Source organism: Hypanus sabinus, chromosome 10 (assembly GCF_030144855.1).
Source record: "Hypanus sabinus isolate sHypSab1 chromosome 10, sHypSab1.hap1, whole genome shotgun sequence".
Taxonomy (NCBI): Eukaryota; Metazoa; Chordata; class Chondrichthyes; order Myliobatiformes; family Dasyatidae; genus Hypanus; species Hypanus sabinus.
Window position 1 is genome coordinate 124914247 of NC_082715.1, and position 18152 is coordinate 124932398.

General features: G+C 42.0%; 1 protein-coding gene across 1 annotated transcript in view; it reads left to right on the top strand.

The window, feature by feature from the left end:
- Positions 1-18152, top strand: part of anapc1 (anaphase promoting complex subunit 1) — a 235295-nt gene that overhangs the window by 102863 nt on the left and 114280 nt on the right. Inside the window, exons 23-27 of the mRNA XM_059982885.1 lie at positions 3531-3567; positions 3662-3732; positions 4707-4885; positions 7490-7716; positions 12558-12676. Of these exons, the coding sequence (XP_059838868.1) occupies positions 3531-3567; positions 3662-3732; positions 4707-4885; positions 7490-7716; positions 12558-12676 (633 nt within the window). The remainder of the gene's footprint in view (positions 1-3530; positions 3568-3661; positions 3733-4706; positions 4886-7489; positions 7717-12557; positions 12677-18152) is intronic.

Consider the following 18152-nt stretch of genomic DNA (forward strand, 5'->3'; position numbering starts at 1 on the left):
AACAGGTGCCATCCCAAAAGATGCAGTATATCTGGGTGTAACCTCTCCTCAGATATTTCCACAATAATTCCCATATTAAGCAAAATATAAATGTGGGTTTAAAAAAATTAGACAGTACATACTTAAAACCACAGAGTTTACAATCTTCCACTTCCGTGCTGCTGAACTCATGATTCCTGTTCTATTCCTTTCCATATAAGGGTCTGTTACCCCATCAAGTTTAGAACTTATTCTCAAAGCACGTAACCACACTTGCAGACTAGTATACTACCACACAGTCTCCCGAAAGAGTATACATGCATATCTCTGGAGTCCTGGACAGACGGCGACCACCTTTCACACCTTCTGGCTCTGTCTCTCCAAGCTACCTGAACCTTAGTGATAGCCGGCCCCTTGCACAAACATAATGCGTACACACTACACTCTCTTGTATCCAGCTCCCTGTCATGCTCTTTGATACTTTATGATCCCGTGCTTGCCGTTGAGCTGAACAGATCTAAGCGCGGGTGCAACTTTTAAAAGTGCTCACCCCCTGAGACTGCTTAAATCGCTAGCCACGCAGTGGGTCGGTCACAAGTGTATCCTGGTCAAGTGCCCAAGTGTGATGTCACCGGAGAGACACTGAAGCTAGAGATATTGGAAGTCTTTGTTCATCACAACAGGCAAACATTTCTCTGGAGATACTCTTGGTAGAGGCTCACAAACCCCAAAAGTACACATTTTTATACTCTTAAGATCATGAAGGGATGCAGGGAGAAGACAGGAGATTGGACTGAGAGGGAAACAGCTTGGCAGAGCAGACTCGATGGGCCAAATGGCTTGATTCTGCTCCTATATCTTATGGTCATAATACAGTCTCAAAAGTTACAATGACATTGTTTATTTCAGTACTTTGGGTTAACAGTGCTTCTTTTGAATTACAGTGGGATACACCTCTGAATGTTCATATAGCTTTGCTGGGACAAGCTAGTTGCAGGCTACATTTCCAATGTTGCAAATTCCTTAAACCCATAGTTGATAGAGGGCTAATAACACAACTCCATTGTCTCAACATTTGACTAATTCATGCACAATCTCTTAGACTGTGTGCCAGTTTAACTTCAATTTATTGTTTGTAATTTATTGGTTCTTGCTTGAATTAATATTTGCTACATTCACTTAACTCCAGAATACTCCCTAACATACTCCCCTTTTGGCCCCGGACAGAAATCTGTCCCAGGAAGACCGAACTTTGAGGATCTAATTAAGTAGGGCAGCAAAAATGCTTCTAATCCCTTCCCCAATTATCAACTTGTAACGCCCCTGTATGCGTCTACATGTACACCATCACCCCTAACTGGCTGTCTACAAGACGAATCAGAGGCGGCAGTGAAACTTTCCAGAATTTTGATCACATCCTCTTTCTGGATACTTCTGTCCTCTCAATGTCGAACAGTCTTTAAAATGCAGCTTTGTCGTTCATGTGTCTGTTGCCTCCCTCCCTGCTGGCTCATTGCAATTTACATTCCTTCCCTTTGGCCTTTCAGTCTCTGATAACTGAAACTATGAAGCATGGCTGTTGGTAGTTACTCTGTAGCCTGGGGACATTAGCAAGGTAATCTTGTTCATGGTCACAGGCAAAAGTTCATACCATAATAGTAGGTCTTAAAATAAACTGACCTGTCTCCCAGTCCCTTTGGTTGATGTACAGAAGAGTTTAGGGTCACTTCTATTTGAATGACTGCAGGGACCTCACCCCAGTGTCACCCACACTCTTGGCTTGTCCTTTCAGTCGCTGGAATGACCACTGTAAAGGCCCAGCTTATTTGTTTTCACTCCCCTTCAGTCTGGGGTGATTGCCTTCAGACACTGTGTGCAATTCTTCTCTTTCACCAGAATATGCCCGAACATAGACTATTTCTTTTTAGTTATTCTACTAACTCCCCCACCCCCATCCAACCTTAATCCGTTTTCTTCTGCAGCTCACTGTGATTGGGTAAAGTGTTTACACGGCAGAAAGCAAAGGACAGTTGTTGAGTTGGGCTGCTGAGCCTCAAAGTCCAATTCTGAGTACTTGCACATGGGAGTAACCACTTTAAGAACTAGAAATGAGTATGTTAGACGCAGTTGTAAGATAATTAGTTCTGTTGAAACTATGCTCAGACATTCTTGTGGCAAAGAATGTTTCTTGAAATCCACTTATTATTAAAGCCTGCAAGAACAGTAAGGAATGTGAACCAAAAACAGGGAATTCATGGTGGAGTTACCTCTTAAGATGTCATGTGCAGGGAATATACATTCTGCTTTTAAGTTAATCACTTCAGTGCTGTGTTCCAGCAGTATGAATTTCAGCTTTGATTACACTCCCAAATGAATAGTGATTTAGAAGTATAAATTAGAAACTATGAATTCAACAGAGTAACCGAACTGTTTAGAGAAATTCTCCAAGCTAGCTGCTTACAAAGTACTGTATATAAGACCATAAGATAAAGAAGCAGAATTAGACCATTTGGCCCATCAAGTCTGCTGTACTATTTCATCATGGCTTAACTAGTTTTCCTCTCAACCACAATCTCCTGTCTTCTCCCCGTACCCAATCATACTCTGACCAATCAAGAATCTATCAACCTCTGCCTTAAATATAAGTGAAGACTTGGCCTCCACAGCTGCCTGTGGCAACAAAGTCCAAAGATTCACCACTCTCTGGCTAAAGAAATTCCTCCTCATCTCCATTCTAAAAGTAAGCCCCTCTATTCTGAGGCTATGTCCTCTGGTCTTAGATTCTCCCACTATAGAAAACATTTTCTTCACATCCACTCTATTAAGGCCTTTCACCATTCGATAGGTTTCAATGAGGTCACCCTTCGTTCTTCTGAGCTCTAGTGAATACAGGCCCAGAGCCATCTAACACTCTTCATATGACCAGCTGTTCAATCCTGGAATCATTTTGTGAACCTCCTTTGAACCCTCTCCAGTTTCAGCACATTGATGAGTTCAGGGCCACTACTTCATTCTGTCCTACAAAAGCAAAAGTGAGGGGAAAAGAAATTGCAAGCGTTTAAGTTTGAATGATCTGTGTAAGATAGAAGTTCTGTAAGAGTTGCTAACAAGAAGACGAGCCATAAGGACAGTACATTTTCTTGCACTTCAGGTTCCCTGGAACAATTTCAAAGGCAACAAGAAAGCATAGTTGGGTTCATTTTAATGTTTTCTTGCTGATCATCACCACTCTCTGTCATCTGATTAATATTCATGTCACCTTGGTTTAAGCACAATGGTATCCTATATTATTATGCTAGGAGAGTGATTACAGTGCAACATATTTTGTAGTGTTTGGAACAGTTAAGAAATATATGTCAATGTAATATTGTTTACTTTTGACCCTCTTCCCTTCCTTTCATCCATTCCTTTCCTTTCCATATATACAATGAGGCATGGGTTAATGAATGGTTTCCCTGCATCATGTACTGTATGCCTGCATTTTATTTTTCTTTACCCATGAATGGGAGCGAGGCTAAGCACTGACACATTTATTCTCAATTGTTCTGCAGGGCAAAGAAAGCAGCAAGCGGAGGGAGACAATAAAAGGTATCTGACCTCTGTTTTCTCCTGCTTGTTTTACTGCAGGCTAACGCAGAGCTCTTGCCTCATCTTACATTTCTCTCGTTCTCTCTCCTCTCAGGCTCAGTTTGAATCCGTGCAGCTTATCCACCACCCTGGCTGCAAAACTGGTGGTTTCACTGACAAACCTAGGTGAGCTTCCAAGATCGATATTTTACTTTGCTTATCGGATCAGCTGTGGCCAATTTGTGCTGCTCACCAGGATGGGCTGAGACAGTGACCGTTGTTCCCTCCCGTGGCGGAAGCGCAGGGCAGTAGTCGAACCATTAGAGCCAGTACCCAATTTTTGTCAGTGCCATTTCTACTAAATTACCTGTTGACTTCCACCCTGTTTGGGGAATGCGGTGAGAAATCTTGGGAGTTGGTTGGCCAAAATGACAGAACCATGCAGCACAAGAGAAGGCTCTTTGATCCTTTTTGCCTGTGCTTGCTCATTGAAACTAATCATGTTCACACCTCATAGCACTAGAACAATTTCCTTTTTGGGTATATCATTTATAATGTGGATATTAAATCTATTTCTGTCCCTTTTCGAGCAATAATTAAAAAACCCATAAAATATGGATTTATTTATGTTTATAATTTGCCTCACACTGAGTTTGTTTTAACTAGGCCTACTATTTCCTCTCCTGAAGACATTGATGCCTTCCAGGACAATTTAGTTGGTACGGGGCTTCCTCACATAGCAGAATTGCTCACATGTAAACAGAGCGCTGGTCACACCCACAGTTATTCCCCCATTTCCATTCTGCCAGATCTACACGAATTTGCAAATACTTCCCACCCCTGTTTCCAGTGCATGGAGTTGAGACTTATGGTTTTAGGGGCAAACAGGGTTCAAATTAGGGTGTTGCCTCTCTGTGTTGCTCAACTTACCAATGAAGAAGCTGGCTGAGCCTTTAGGTGTGGCCCCCCCCCCCGTCACTTTCTGTGGTACGTTGGGGGAGGTGCTGAGTTTCACCAATCCCTCAAATGAAAAATACTGCAGTCGGTTAGGCTTCAAAGGGAACTGGAGGTGTGCTATAAACCAGTTGTTTAATTATTCGCAATCTTTGTGAAGGAACATTATCCTGCATTAATATCCCCCTGTTATATTACTTTTCTAGGGTTTACCTTGAAGGATTTGGAATCTGTTCCCTTTGGGGTAGCACTCCCTATACGGGATGCTATTTATCACTGCCGGGAGCAGCCTTCCTCGGATTGGTCTGAAGCTGCATGTTCACTAATTGGACGCCAGGATCTTTCCAAACAGGCACACGAAGGAAAACTACACAAGACAAAATCTGTAGGTTCATTCTTTCGTTATCCAGGAACCTGAGCTGTAGGAGTGGTAGCCTCTCGTGTTCAACTTTAATAGCATGCCTCTAAGACCCAGATGTTGAAGTTATGCAAAAGTTCATATACGAATGGGTGGTATTTCCGGCAAAGCAGCCCGGAAATGGAAATATCTAAAATACTAGTAGAATCTGAGGTGCAAGAGATTTCAATTTGGCAAATAAGTTGTGGTATAGATGGAGTCCTAGATTTGATGAGATCAAGGTGGCAAGAAGAGAGGTCAATGTAATGAGAAGAGGCAGGAGAGAGTAAGTGAGGGAGATATATACACACACACACACACACACACACACACACACACACACACACACACACACACACACACACACACACACACACACACACACAATGCTTCAGGCCATTAATATTCATCCACATAAACACGTAATGGGCCAAGGGAGTTGAAAGTGCCACCGAGAATAGCAGATGGACCCTAAATCTTGTAATCTAGTAATCCTTGATTTGTAAATCTTGTACATCTTATTTTTAAAGTAACTTATTTTTTATTCTTTCTTTTTATTTGTAATATTTGTATACCTGTACACTTGTAATGCTACTGTGACACTGTAATTTCCTTTGGGATCAGTAAGGTATCAGTCTAATGCATGGAAAAATCAACATCCCTTGCTGTTCTGTTGGAGACAGTGACTGTATCAAAATATAACAGGTTAACATTGATGCTTTCAGCCACTGTGAATTGAACAGTTGACCACTCTGAAGCAATAATACCTGAAATAACGGAAACACTGCACTGGTGTATGTGCAAACTGCCAATGTAGAAGTTATTTACATAAAAAAGCTTGTTACAGTCTTGTCATCTTGTGCCACTCAATTTATGGTGCAGATTTGCAGCTTCCACTGGTCACCTATCATCTTTTCCCACTTTCTGTATTCCCCTCTTTTTTAAAATTGCCTTTCTGTCCATGAAAGTACTAATTACTGGCCAGGGTATAGTTCTATACTCAGTTGTCTGTACGATTCACAGAGGCAGTCTCATATTTTGTTATCGGCCAAATCATTTAAGAGGGAAGTGAGGAGGATTCATTTTTTTAAGAGGATTGTGAGTCTTTGTAAATGATGTATTCCAGAGAGCTGCAGAAATTATGTCATTCAGGAAATAGAAGTTTAGGTCTGCAGAAGAGCTAAAGGTTACGCCAGGATAGTGTCAGTGGAGCAAGATGATACTTTCCAGCCCTGACATCAAATCTTCAACTTCCCCAAATAACTAAAAAGCTATTGATTTCTGCCTTGAATATGGTCAGTAACTTTGGTAGAGTGCCAAATATTTATTGTCCTCTGAGTGCAGAATTTTCACCTCAATTCTGTCCCAATTGGTCCGACCCTTTACTCTGAGACTATGAATCCTGGCTCCAATATCACTCACATTTTCAGCACTATGTGTATTTCTGGTATTTGTAGTAAATGCCAGGATCAGATGAGCCTGGAGCAGTGTATAGCCTGTTCCTACTCTTATATCTTACATTCGTATCTGAAAGTTTAGATGCAGATTCAGCAAGCAATTAGGAAACAAGATTCATTGCAGTTAAAATTTGATATACTCTCATATTCAATTATTCAGAGGCCTCATAACATCCCACATGGAAAAATGTATATTTTTAGGCACTCCTTCAGGATTGAGAGTGACTTAAAATATTTTTAACTATTTTGATCTCCCTACCTTAGTTTTGGTAAGCCTGGGATTTGGAATAGATGGGGCTGAACTGAAGTTAAAGAGAGACAAAGCACACTAGGTCTGTACCCTGTTGAGTTCTGAAGAATGAGGTGAAGTTAATGAAATATATAGAATTCTGAAGGGGTTTGACGGGATCCGTGGAGGATCTTTTGCATTCCCAGCTGCCCTGTTCAATGTCAAAGTAAATTGATTATTAAAGTACCATGTACTACCTTGAGATTTAACTTCTTGCAGGAAAGTAAAGAAATGAAAGAGAATTGGTGGGGGAAAAAACTATGCATAAACAAAGTCTGCCAAACGACTAACGTACAAAAGAAGATGAAATGTACAAATACTAGAAATACACATAGTGCTGAAAATGTGAGTGATATTGGAGCCAGGATTCATAGTCTCAGAGTAAAGGGTCGGACCATTTGGGACAGAATTGAGGTGAAAATTCTGCACTCAGAGGACAATAAATATTTGGCACTCTACCAAAGTTACTGACCATATTCAAGACAGAAATCAATAGCTTTTTAGTTATTTGGGGAAGTTGGAGATTTGATGTCAGGGCTGGAAAGTATCACCTTGCTCCACTGACGCTATCCTGTATTGCCAAACAATACGTGGTCCTGCTTTGTGCCCGTAGAGCAGGCATGACTGAAAATTCATTTGGATCAAGAGCCATGGTATTTGTCACTTAACCAAACCCACTGAGGCTAATTGTAAATTTGCCACAGTCCCATACCAGTGATGAAAGAAATCCATCTGATTAGCACAGATCAGCTTAATCCTCTGTAATCTCTTGTGCCACTGTGGGCCTGGAAACTTACCTTTGTTGAAATTTGCGGAAGGCATAGCTGATTCTGGTTTTGTTTGCAGGCGATCGGACACCTGCTAGTATCCGATGGAGCTTCTGGAAATGAACCTGAGGAGGAGGAAGACGGAATGAATGACATGAATCAGGATCTGATGTCCTTAATCTGGAATGAAGATCTGCGTGTTCAGGAAGTCCGACGTCTCCTTCAAAGCACACATCCCGTGCGGGTTAACGTTGTGCAGATGCCGGAAGTGAGTGACCACGAGTTCATTGAGGAAAAGGAAAACAGGTAAAGAAAGCCCCACAGAATAGTGGTGTAGCAGTTAGAGCTGCTAGCACACGAGGCTTGATTATGAATTCATGATCTCCCAGTCAACATTGTCAAAGCCCTTGCACTTCATTTGCCCACCTGCATTGCGCTTTTTTTCTGAATTCTGTTTGTTTTTTTTACTATCAAGATCTACCTGGATGGCACGTAAATAGAAGATTTTCACTCTTATCTCAGTACGTGCAGCAATACTGAACCAATCCAGTCCTGTGGAGATCACAGAACCTCCTTGTGACTGTATGGGTTTCCCATAGGCTTCCTTTCTCATCCCCTGACTCATGTACAGAGTGTCATACAGTGATATAAAGCAGAACCAAGGCCTGATGTCCACCAGGTTCACACCCATAAGCAACTGGATACCGTTCTTGACATGGATGCCATTGCCCTGCAGGAGGTTGAGGGGGGCAACAGGGGTCACAGCCTGGTGCCAGGCTGCCAGGGTGGGAGTCAGCTTGATCACCATTGACCTTGTACCATAAGGAATTCTCAAGGCTGGGGAAAGCTGTGCATTCCAAATAATGGAGTAGAAAGCAGCTTCCATCATATTTCATAGGAGGTGGTGAAATGGATCAGGGGCTGGTTGGTCTGTCAGCATGTGGAACAAGAGCAGCCAAGACCCTTCGCAATGCTAAACCTGGGCACCTCGCAGTCAGCACTTCCACGTCAGCTTTGGGGCAAACCATTGCGACAGGGATTGTAATAAGGGCATTGGTTCATGAGGCAACACGGAAGGCAAGGGTTCCTGCCAGGTTCTGAGCTTTCAGTGCTATTGTGTTGCAGCTCTAGAAAATGCTGTTTAGCTAAACACTAAGCAGGCTATTCAGCACCGATTCCACTTGTGACACGGGACTTCCTATAGAAATCAGGAGCAGACATCTTGGCATAGATCAGGGGTTCCCAACCTTTTTTATCCCATGGACTCCTACTATTAACTGAGGGCTCCAAGGACCCCCATTTGGGAACCCTTGGCTTAGATGATCAGATAGGTATCTGTGTGGCTCAATTTCTGATTGATTCTTTGAAGTCAATGTAATTTTAGTCTGAACCTTGTTTTGACTGATCTATTTACTTTCTGTGGTTTGGGCAGGGCTCTGACATAATACACACCTCACTCTGGCCGTTTGTTGAATTCCAGTAAACAGGAAATTGCTGGCCTGCCCTTCTGTTCTCTTAATTTTGACTCCAAAACATTCCTGGTGGATAATTTGGTATTTTCTTATCTCTTTGCTTCTGCCCCCATCCCTCAGGATAACATCTGTGTTCCGATGGAACCATTTTTCGTTTTTCTTGAAAACGAAATTCGTCTTTTACATTGCACTGTTTTTTACATTGTAATGTACTTTTGCACCAATGTTGTGTATCATTTGTGTAGCTACTCTCTGTCTACTTTTGAAGCCATGTCCAATTAAAATTTGTTTTTTTTAATAATTTGGTCAGGATTATCATTGGAATGAAATAGGATTGAGAAGTAACTCAACAGTGACAGAGTGGCAGAATAGGCCTGAGGAACAAAATACTTCACTTCTCTTCCTGTGTTCCTTTCTCCACACACCACCACCTAAGATACGTTTCCTGGGTTTGTCTCCACCAGTTGATCAAAAGGCATTGTACATTCAGAGTTCAAGTTTGAAACCAATGGAGACTCAGTCACTGAAGTGTATGAGAGGATGTGCTCTATATGCCTTATTGTGCTCATTGTCTTTGGGCATTTGGTCAGTTGAGGAAAAAAGTGTTCAAAGGTCAAGATTTCATGGCCTGGTGGGTAGCAGTGACATTGTCCTTCCATAAGCTTCTGAGATCTGAACTATCAACAGCACTGTATCTCCTTGCTGGTCAACATCTTCAGCACTGAGGCCCTGATTACTCTCTGTCAACGCCTTTGATAGGGTATGTTAGTATATGCATTTTCTGTCTCCTGAAACTGAAATTTTGATCCAAGTTCTCTCACAGGAAGAGATGACCAGGTGGAAAGAGGAAAAGAATTCTAAGTCACAGCCTTCTTGGAGAAAAAAAATTGCAGTTTGTGACCAATCCTTTGGCATTACAGGAAAGATACGGGCATGAATAGAGGAATGGCTCACAGGCAGGAGGCAGCGAGTGGGAATAAAAAGGGCCATTTCTGGTTGGCTGCCAGTGCCTAGTGTTGTTCCTCAGGTGTCAGTATTGGGACTGCTACTTTTCACATTGTTTGTCAGTGATTTGGATCATGGAATTGATGGCTTTGTGGTAAAGTTTGCAGATGATATGATGATAGGTGGAGGGGTAGGCAGTGTTGAGGAAGCAATGTGATTGCAGCAAGACTTAGACACATTGGAAGAATGGGCAACAAAGTGACAGATAGGATGCTGTGTTGGGAAATGTATGATAATGCATTTTAGTAAAAGGAGCAACAGTGTGAACTATTATCTAAATGGGGAGAAGTTTCAAATATCAGAGGTGCAGAGGGACTTAGGAGTCCTCAGAAGGTTGATTTATAGGTTGAGTCTGTGGTGAAGAAGGCAAATGCAATGTTAGCACTTACTACAAGGGAATAGAATATTCAAGGAGATGATGTTGAGTCTTTATAAAACACTGGTCAGGCCACACTTGGAGTATAGTCAACAATTTTAAGCCCCACATCTCAGAAAGGATGTGTTGTCATTGGAGAGAATCTAGAGGGGGTTCATGAGGATGATTCTAGGAATGAAGGGGTTAACATATGAGGAGCATTTGGCATCCTTAGGCCTGTACTGACTAGAATTTAGAAGAATGTTGGGGGGATCTCATTGAAACCTGCCAAATGTTGAAAGGACCAGATAGGGTGGATGTAGAGAGGATATTTCTTGTGGTGGGGGAATCCAGAACTAGAGGGCACAGCCTCAAAATTGAGAGGTGACCCTTTAGAACAGAGGTAAGGAGGAATTTTTTTAGCCAGAGGGTAGTAAAGCTATGGAATACTCCGCCACAGACTGTGGTGAGGCCAAGTCCGTGGGTATATTTAAGGCCGAAGTTGATGGTTTCCTGATCTGTCAAGGCATCAACAGGTATGGTGAAAAGGCAGGTGTATGAGGTTGAGTGGGATCCAGGGTCAGCCATGATGGAATGGCAGAGCAGACTCGATGGGCTGAATGACCTAATTCTGCTCTTATGTCTTATGGTCTAATCACTCAAAATGGGGAACAGATGGTACTGAGAACCTCAAGACCATGCACTAGTCAGTGGTCCTGAGTTAAATGGAGGAAGGAGCACAGCTCCCCTATAATCCAACCTCTTGGCTACCCCATCAAGCACTTCCTGCCTTGTCATGGAAGAATCTGTGGTTCTCATGCTGTCTTCATCAGCCACCTCAAAACCCACAGCTCTGCAGTGGAAACATTTTCTCAGTCCTAAGGGACTTACTAAGAAGAAGATATAAAGTACAGTGAAGGTGAGATGAGAAGTTCTAAGTTCAGAAAGTGAGGCTGATAATCCTTTGCAAGAATGATGTAATGCACTGTGATACTCCTTATCACAGTTGCCCTGGTATTTTGATAACTAAAGATTAAATTAGGGCAATTTGAAGGTAGAATCTGCCTGAGTAAATCACTGGCTTGGAGAAGACTGTGGACACTGGAAATTTGAAATAAAAACAGATCAGGGAGCACTAGTGGAATGAGAAACCGTGAATGTACCTGGTCAAAGACCCTTTCTCAGAACTGATTGGTTGCTGTGTTGGGGTATCAAAATCCAGGGGCCATAAGCAAACAGTTACTGAATCAGAATCGGAGCAAGAGAATCTCTTGAAGATGCCATAGATGGTGGGAGGCTGTGCCTGTGATGGACCTGGCTGAGTCTACAACCGTCTGCAGCCTCTTACGATCCTGTGCGTTGCGGCTTCCTTATCGGGCTGTGATGTGACCAGTCAGAATCCCCTCTGCCGTGTGTCTGTGGAAATTTGCTGGAGTCTTCAGTGAGAGACCAAATCTCCTCAGTCTCCTCACAAAGTGAAGTTGCTGGTGTGCCTTATTTGTGATTGCATCGGTATGTTGGGCCCTGGGTTGATTCTCTGAGGTGTGACACCCAGGAAACTCATCCTACTCACTCTTTCCATTGCTGACCCCTCGATGAGAACTGATGTGTGTTCTTCCAAATTCCCCTTCCTGAAGTCCACAATCAGGTCCCTGCTTTTGTTCACATTAAGAACAAAAAATAATACATTAAATAAACAAATCATGAAAATCTTATGTAAAATGTATAACAGTAGATCACAGGAAGATGATTTCATTTCAGCCACATTGTCTGTGCTGACTACAATGCCAAATTATATCAAACTACATGTGCCTACATGTGATCTATATCCTTCCATTTCCTGCCTGTTAATGTGCTGAAGTGCCTTTTAAACATCAGCTTGTCTGCTTCCACCACCATCCCGAGCAACATTAACCTGGCACCTCCAGAGGATGCGGGGAATGTGGAAACTTTAAGCCTGAGGCTAATTAAGAAATAAAGGGTCTAAGTACTGATAAAGTTGGAGCAGGAGGAACTCAGCAGGTTGAACACATGGTTTCTTTGTTCCAGATTCCAGCATCTGCAGTCTCTAGTGTCTCTAGCAAAGATGTAAGTAGGATTTGATGCCCCAAATGTTAGGAGGATGATTAATGAGGAGCATAAATACCAATGTCAACTGGTTGTTCTGATGCCCTGTGTGGCAGAAAATTCTGAATGAATCTATGAGTATGTTCTATGATGATGTCATCGTGCCCTGTATATTCAATATCTTGTTAAATCCTGCTGTTTGTTTCCCACTATCATAGATTGTCTAATCTAGTTGTTTTTTTTTACAGGTTGTTACAGCTCTGTCAACGAACTATGGCACTCCCTCCAGGAAGAGGGATGTTCACTCTCTTCTCCTACCATCCAGTACCAACGGAGCCACTTCCTATTCCAAAGTTGAATCTCACTGGTATGTATTTTCAAGTAAACACTTTCAAAGTGCAATGCTTTTCAAATTGTTACTCTCATTGTCAAATTGAAGTTCTTTCTAGCAGTCAGCTAGTCCTGCATACTGTAACCGATTGTGGTCTGGAAACACATTTGCCACTTCACAGACTTAGAATGCTGTACTTCATCAGGATTTAGACTGGACTAATACTGAAAGTAGCCCTCACTGTAGGGTGGAGATGTTTCTGCGAAAAGGTTTGGGCAATCTCATCTCAGGACGTAGTGTGGGGAGGCTGCAGAGAAAGCCTTTCCTCTTTAAAGTTTGCAACCGAATACCAACAATGTTTAATCAGATGAACTACGATTAGGTCTATGTTTAAGTGAGTGATTACAGTTAAACGTTAAGGAGCAATATTATTGTTCAGTTCAGTTGATTACAATCTGCATCATCAAACTGATCCCTTGAAATGTTTCTGTCAGGCTATATTTTGGTCACTGGGGATTTTGTTCTGGTCATTTCATGCACAAGACCAGAATGCAGTGGTGAGAAGGCCAGTGATCCCACTCACAGACCACTCCTGTGTTTATTGGCACGGAACATTAATTCTGGCTCTTTCCACAGATGCTGTGTTAACTGAGTGTTCCTAACATCTCCTGTTCTTCCTCAGCAGCTTATTTCCTCGGCAACTCATCCTATCAAAGCTATTCCTTTTGTCCACATCATCCTACCCCATCCCATCTGTAACTTAAAACTGACTTGTTTTCTCTACACAATACACAAGTAGATGGAAGAACTCAGTGGGCAAAAGAGCATCTATGGAGGGAAATAGACAGTCAAAGTTTTCCCTCCCAATCCATATGCCTTCCTAGATGTTGCCCAATCCACAGAGTTCCTGGAGGAGTTTGGTTTGTTGCTGCAGATTCCAGCATCTGGAGTTTCTTATGTCTCCCTGTTTTCAATATACTTAAGTTTTGATGAAGGGTTTTTGACCCAATGACTCTGCATCTCTAACCACAGATGTTGCCTGATCTGCTGAGTGTTTCCAGCATATTCTGGTTTTATTTTGGCTCAATGATCAATGTTGGTTCCCAGTCTAACACTGGTTTGAGTTTAAAATTCTAAATGTTACATTGAAATGCTTTCATGAAATCCACCCCATCCTATTTCTGTAATCATCTACAATCCTCTGAGATCTTGACATTCTTTCAGCCCGACTCCTTGCATCTACCTGATCTTCATTTCTGCAATCTTGCCGCCCAGATCATCAGTTGCCTCGACCCCAAGGTTTGGGAGACTTATCTTAAATCTTTCTACATCTTGCTCTTGTGGTAAGATACTCAGAACCTGGTGCTCTGACTAATATTTTCACCACCTATCACAATATATCTTACAGATTCTGGATCAATTTCTCTTTGATGATGCTTTTGTGAAATCGGTGGTGATGTTTTGTTTCATTAAGGGCACTATGTAAATGTGAGTTGATTGAAATGAAAGAGAAGATTAGTAGCTTGGGTTGGTTCATATGCCTCATGGATATTTTTCTTCCTGTCTGTCTAACATAGTGTTTGAGGTAGTCTCTACGTTGGATTTAGTATCTTACCATTTGTTCTCTGCAATGAGGAGATTGCCCCAAACACTGTTGAGGACACGTGGGAAGAAAACTATCTATGAGACTACATGGATATCCGCTAGCCATAAGAAGACACAATCCTCTGTCACTCATCTCAGTACATGAAGACCAAGGACAAGTTCACTTGGGAACTATAAATGTATTGGTGGAAGCGCAAAATAAGAAATCAGGAGAATTCTTGGAAGCTTGGTTCTCAACAGAAGACTCTGTTAACAAGCATATGGAACTGGATGCAATTTACGAACCTATGCGCCTGCGGGATCCGGGCCAAGTGTTCTGCAAACACCAAGGAACAATGAGCCACTCACAATGATTTGTGCACGGCACAGAAACAGCGCTCCTCTACAATCAGCGTGAGGCACACTGATGATGTCACCTCGACTGGTGATGAAACACTTGCGAGTTATCCCCTAGGCTAGACGATCAACCCAATAAACATGCAAGTCGTTGCCAAGCCCTTAAATTAGCAGGCAGGTCTTGTATGGGAAATATGGTAAAGTTGCCTATTCACCCTTGAAATTGGGCAAATAAGAGTTAATTTTATAGAACTTGCATAGGGTACAATGGAACAAAAAGATTAATCAAAGCAGTTTATAAAAGCATCTATAACATGAAGTATAAAGGAATTAAGGACTAGCTTCATGCCAGGATAGATATTTTGAACGTCTTCACAGCAGTTAACTAAGCTGACCCTCAGTTTGTGCAGCAGCAGCTAATCTGGTTAAGAGTCACTGCAGTTTGCTGAGGGTGAAATCAGTTTCCTGCTTCTAATCACTGCTTATCAACCCCAACTTTAAATAGAGATAAATGTGTGACTGTCGATTAAAGCTGAACGCTGAAATTCGCAGAGCTGTGATGCTTTGTGCCCTTCTAAAAGCCAAGTGGGTTATTGAAGGACAGTGAAGATTCATGTAAGATTTAATACCACAATGGCCCAGTGACCAAAGTTTCATGGTACGAGAGAGCAGGAAGGACATAGCTTAGCAATTAGAGCAATCTTCGAAAACTGCAATTTAATTTATGATAAATGTGCAAACTTCCTTCTGTGGTCTCTGAAGTGTGCAAAGCAAATGCTTGCAGTACCATTGTTATTAGCTCTTTTTCTCATAAGCCAGTTCAAAAGAAGTGTGATAGTGTTTTTAATAAATGGATCTGGCATTGTACTTCAGAATTGCAATGAAAGTAGCTGCAGTCAATTTGGATTACTTAATTAGTTCCCTTTTTGAGAAAAGTATTTCAGAAATATAGTGTAGAAATTGCAGGGACCCTGGCCTAGGTATTTAAATGTCCCTAAGCACAGGTGAGGTGCCAGAGGACAAGAGGATAGCTATTGCTGTTCCATTGTTCAATAAGGGTTCTAGGAATAAACTGAGAAATTGTAGGCTAGCAAGCCGAGCATCAGTAGCGTGTAAATTATTGGAAGGTATTCTAAGGGACAGGATGTATTTGAATAGACAGAGCAACACACAGAAAATGCTAGAGGGACTACATTTCACAGACAGGGCCTGATCAGGGATAGTCAACGTGGCTTTGTGTGTGGTAGGTTATGCATAACTAATCTAATAGAGGTTTTCGAGGAGGTTGATGAAGGAAAGACAGTGAATGTTGTGCACCTGGACTTCAGCAAGGCTTTGATAAGATCAAGCATAGGAGGCTGGTCCAGAACAATCAGATGCTTGGCATCCTGAGTGAAGCAGTAAACCGAATTCGACATTGGCTTAGCAAAAGAAGCCAGAGCATGGTGGTAAATGGCTGCCTCTCTGACTGGAGACCTGTGACTGGTGGTGTGCCACAGGCATTGATGCTGGGTCCATTATTGTTTATCATCCAGATTGTTAATATAAATGACCATGTGCTGACTGGATCAGCAAATTTGCAGATGACACCAACATTGGGGGCGTAGTGGACAACAAAGAAGGCTGTCAAAGCCTACAGCTGAATCTGATCACTTGGAAAATTAGCAGATGGAATTTAATGCAGACAAGTGTGAGATGTTGCACTTTGGGTGGACGGACACAGTGAATGATAGGCCATTGAGAGATCCATAATTCCTTGAAGGTATTGCCACTGGTAGATAAGGTCACAAAGAGAGCAATTGGCACAATGGCCTTTCATAAATCAAAGGTTTGAGTACAAGAGTTGGGATGTTATGTTGAAGTTGTGCAGGCATTGATGAGACCAAATTTGGAATATTGTGTACAGTTCTGGTCACCTACCTACAGAAACTACATTAATAAGATTGAACGAGTACAGGGAAGATTTACTGGGATTTTGACAGGACTTGAGTTATAGGGAGAGTTTGAATAGTTCAGGATTTTATTCCTTGCGGGAAAGTGAGAGGATAGAGATATGAGGGGTATGAATAGAGTAATAGAAAAGCAGGTGTTTTGGCACTGACATTGGGTGAGACAACTAGAGTTAATAGGTTGATGGTGAATTGTGGAGTACCTAAAGGGAACTTAAAGGGTACCTGAAGAGCTCACTTGGTGTACTGTGTGCAGTTTTGCGCTCCTTATTTAAGAAAGGATGTGCTGATATTAGAGAGGGTTCAGGGAAGATTCACCAGAATGATTCTGGGAATGAAAGGGTTAACATATGAAGAATATTTGACCGCTCTTGGACTGTACTCCTTGGAGTTTAGAAGAATGAGGGGGGGACCTCATAGAAACATTTCGTATGTTAAAAGGCATGGACAGAGTGGATGTGGCAAAGTTGTTTCCCATGGTAGGGGAGCCTAGTACAAGAGGGCATAACTTAAGGATGAAGGGTACCCATTCAGAACAGAGATGCGAAGAAATTTTTTTATCCAGAGGATGGTGAATCTGTAGAATTTGTAGCCATGGGCAGCAGTGGTGGCCAAGTCATTAGGTGTATTTAGGGCAGAGATTGATAGGTATCTGAGTAGCCAGGGCATCAAAGGTTATGGTGAGAAGGTAGGGGAGTGAGACTAATGGGAGAATGGATCGGCTCATGATAAAATGGCGAAGCAGACTCGATGGGCCAAATGGCTGACTTCTGCTCCTTTGTCTTATTGAACATGAGGGGGAACTTCTTCACTCTGAGGTTGATTCAAGTGTGGAAAATAAGCTGCCAGTGGAAATGGTGGACGCAGTTTCAATTGTAGCATGAATGATAAATTTAGATAGGTACGTAGATAGGAGGGGTACGGAGAACTCTGGTCTGGGTGTGGATCAGTGTGACTAGACACAGACTCCATGGGCCGAAGGACATGTTTTAGTGCTGTAGTGCTCTACGCCTCTATAACATTGCATGAAATAGCTGGCAGGACTGATGAATGTGGTAAATATGTCTGTGGATGGGAGGGAGAGTGAAGCACCTGGGCATTGGTACCAGGTCTGGAGTAAAGAGATTAAATATTTTGAGGGGAAGCATAATCTTTAAAGGTCCTACGGAATTCAAAACCTCTATCCTGTTAGGAGAACCAGTTCTTCTGAAAATATCTCAAGAAATAGCAGGGAATAATCCTTAGACTATTTTTTCTTTTTAATAATACCCCCCCCCCCCCAAATTTATCTGGTCAATTCCATTTTCAGCTTGTGGGAGCTTCCTATGCATAAGGTTATCATGCTTCTTCACATTGAAGTAGAGTCTTGTGGTGTGAAGTGATAATGAAAGATATTGTTATCGTCATATGCACAAGGACTTGTATTCAAGTGTGCAATGAAATACTCTGTTAGAACAGAACCAGAGGCACTTGCCATCATATGAGCAGCATTCACAAGCAGAACATAAATTGTACGCTATTTTTCTAAGAAAAGGCACCATTAACAAAAAAAAAATACGAAGTCCATTTTAGTGCAAAGTGATCAGGGTAGTTATCGTGTTGATAAAATTCCTCACTCCATC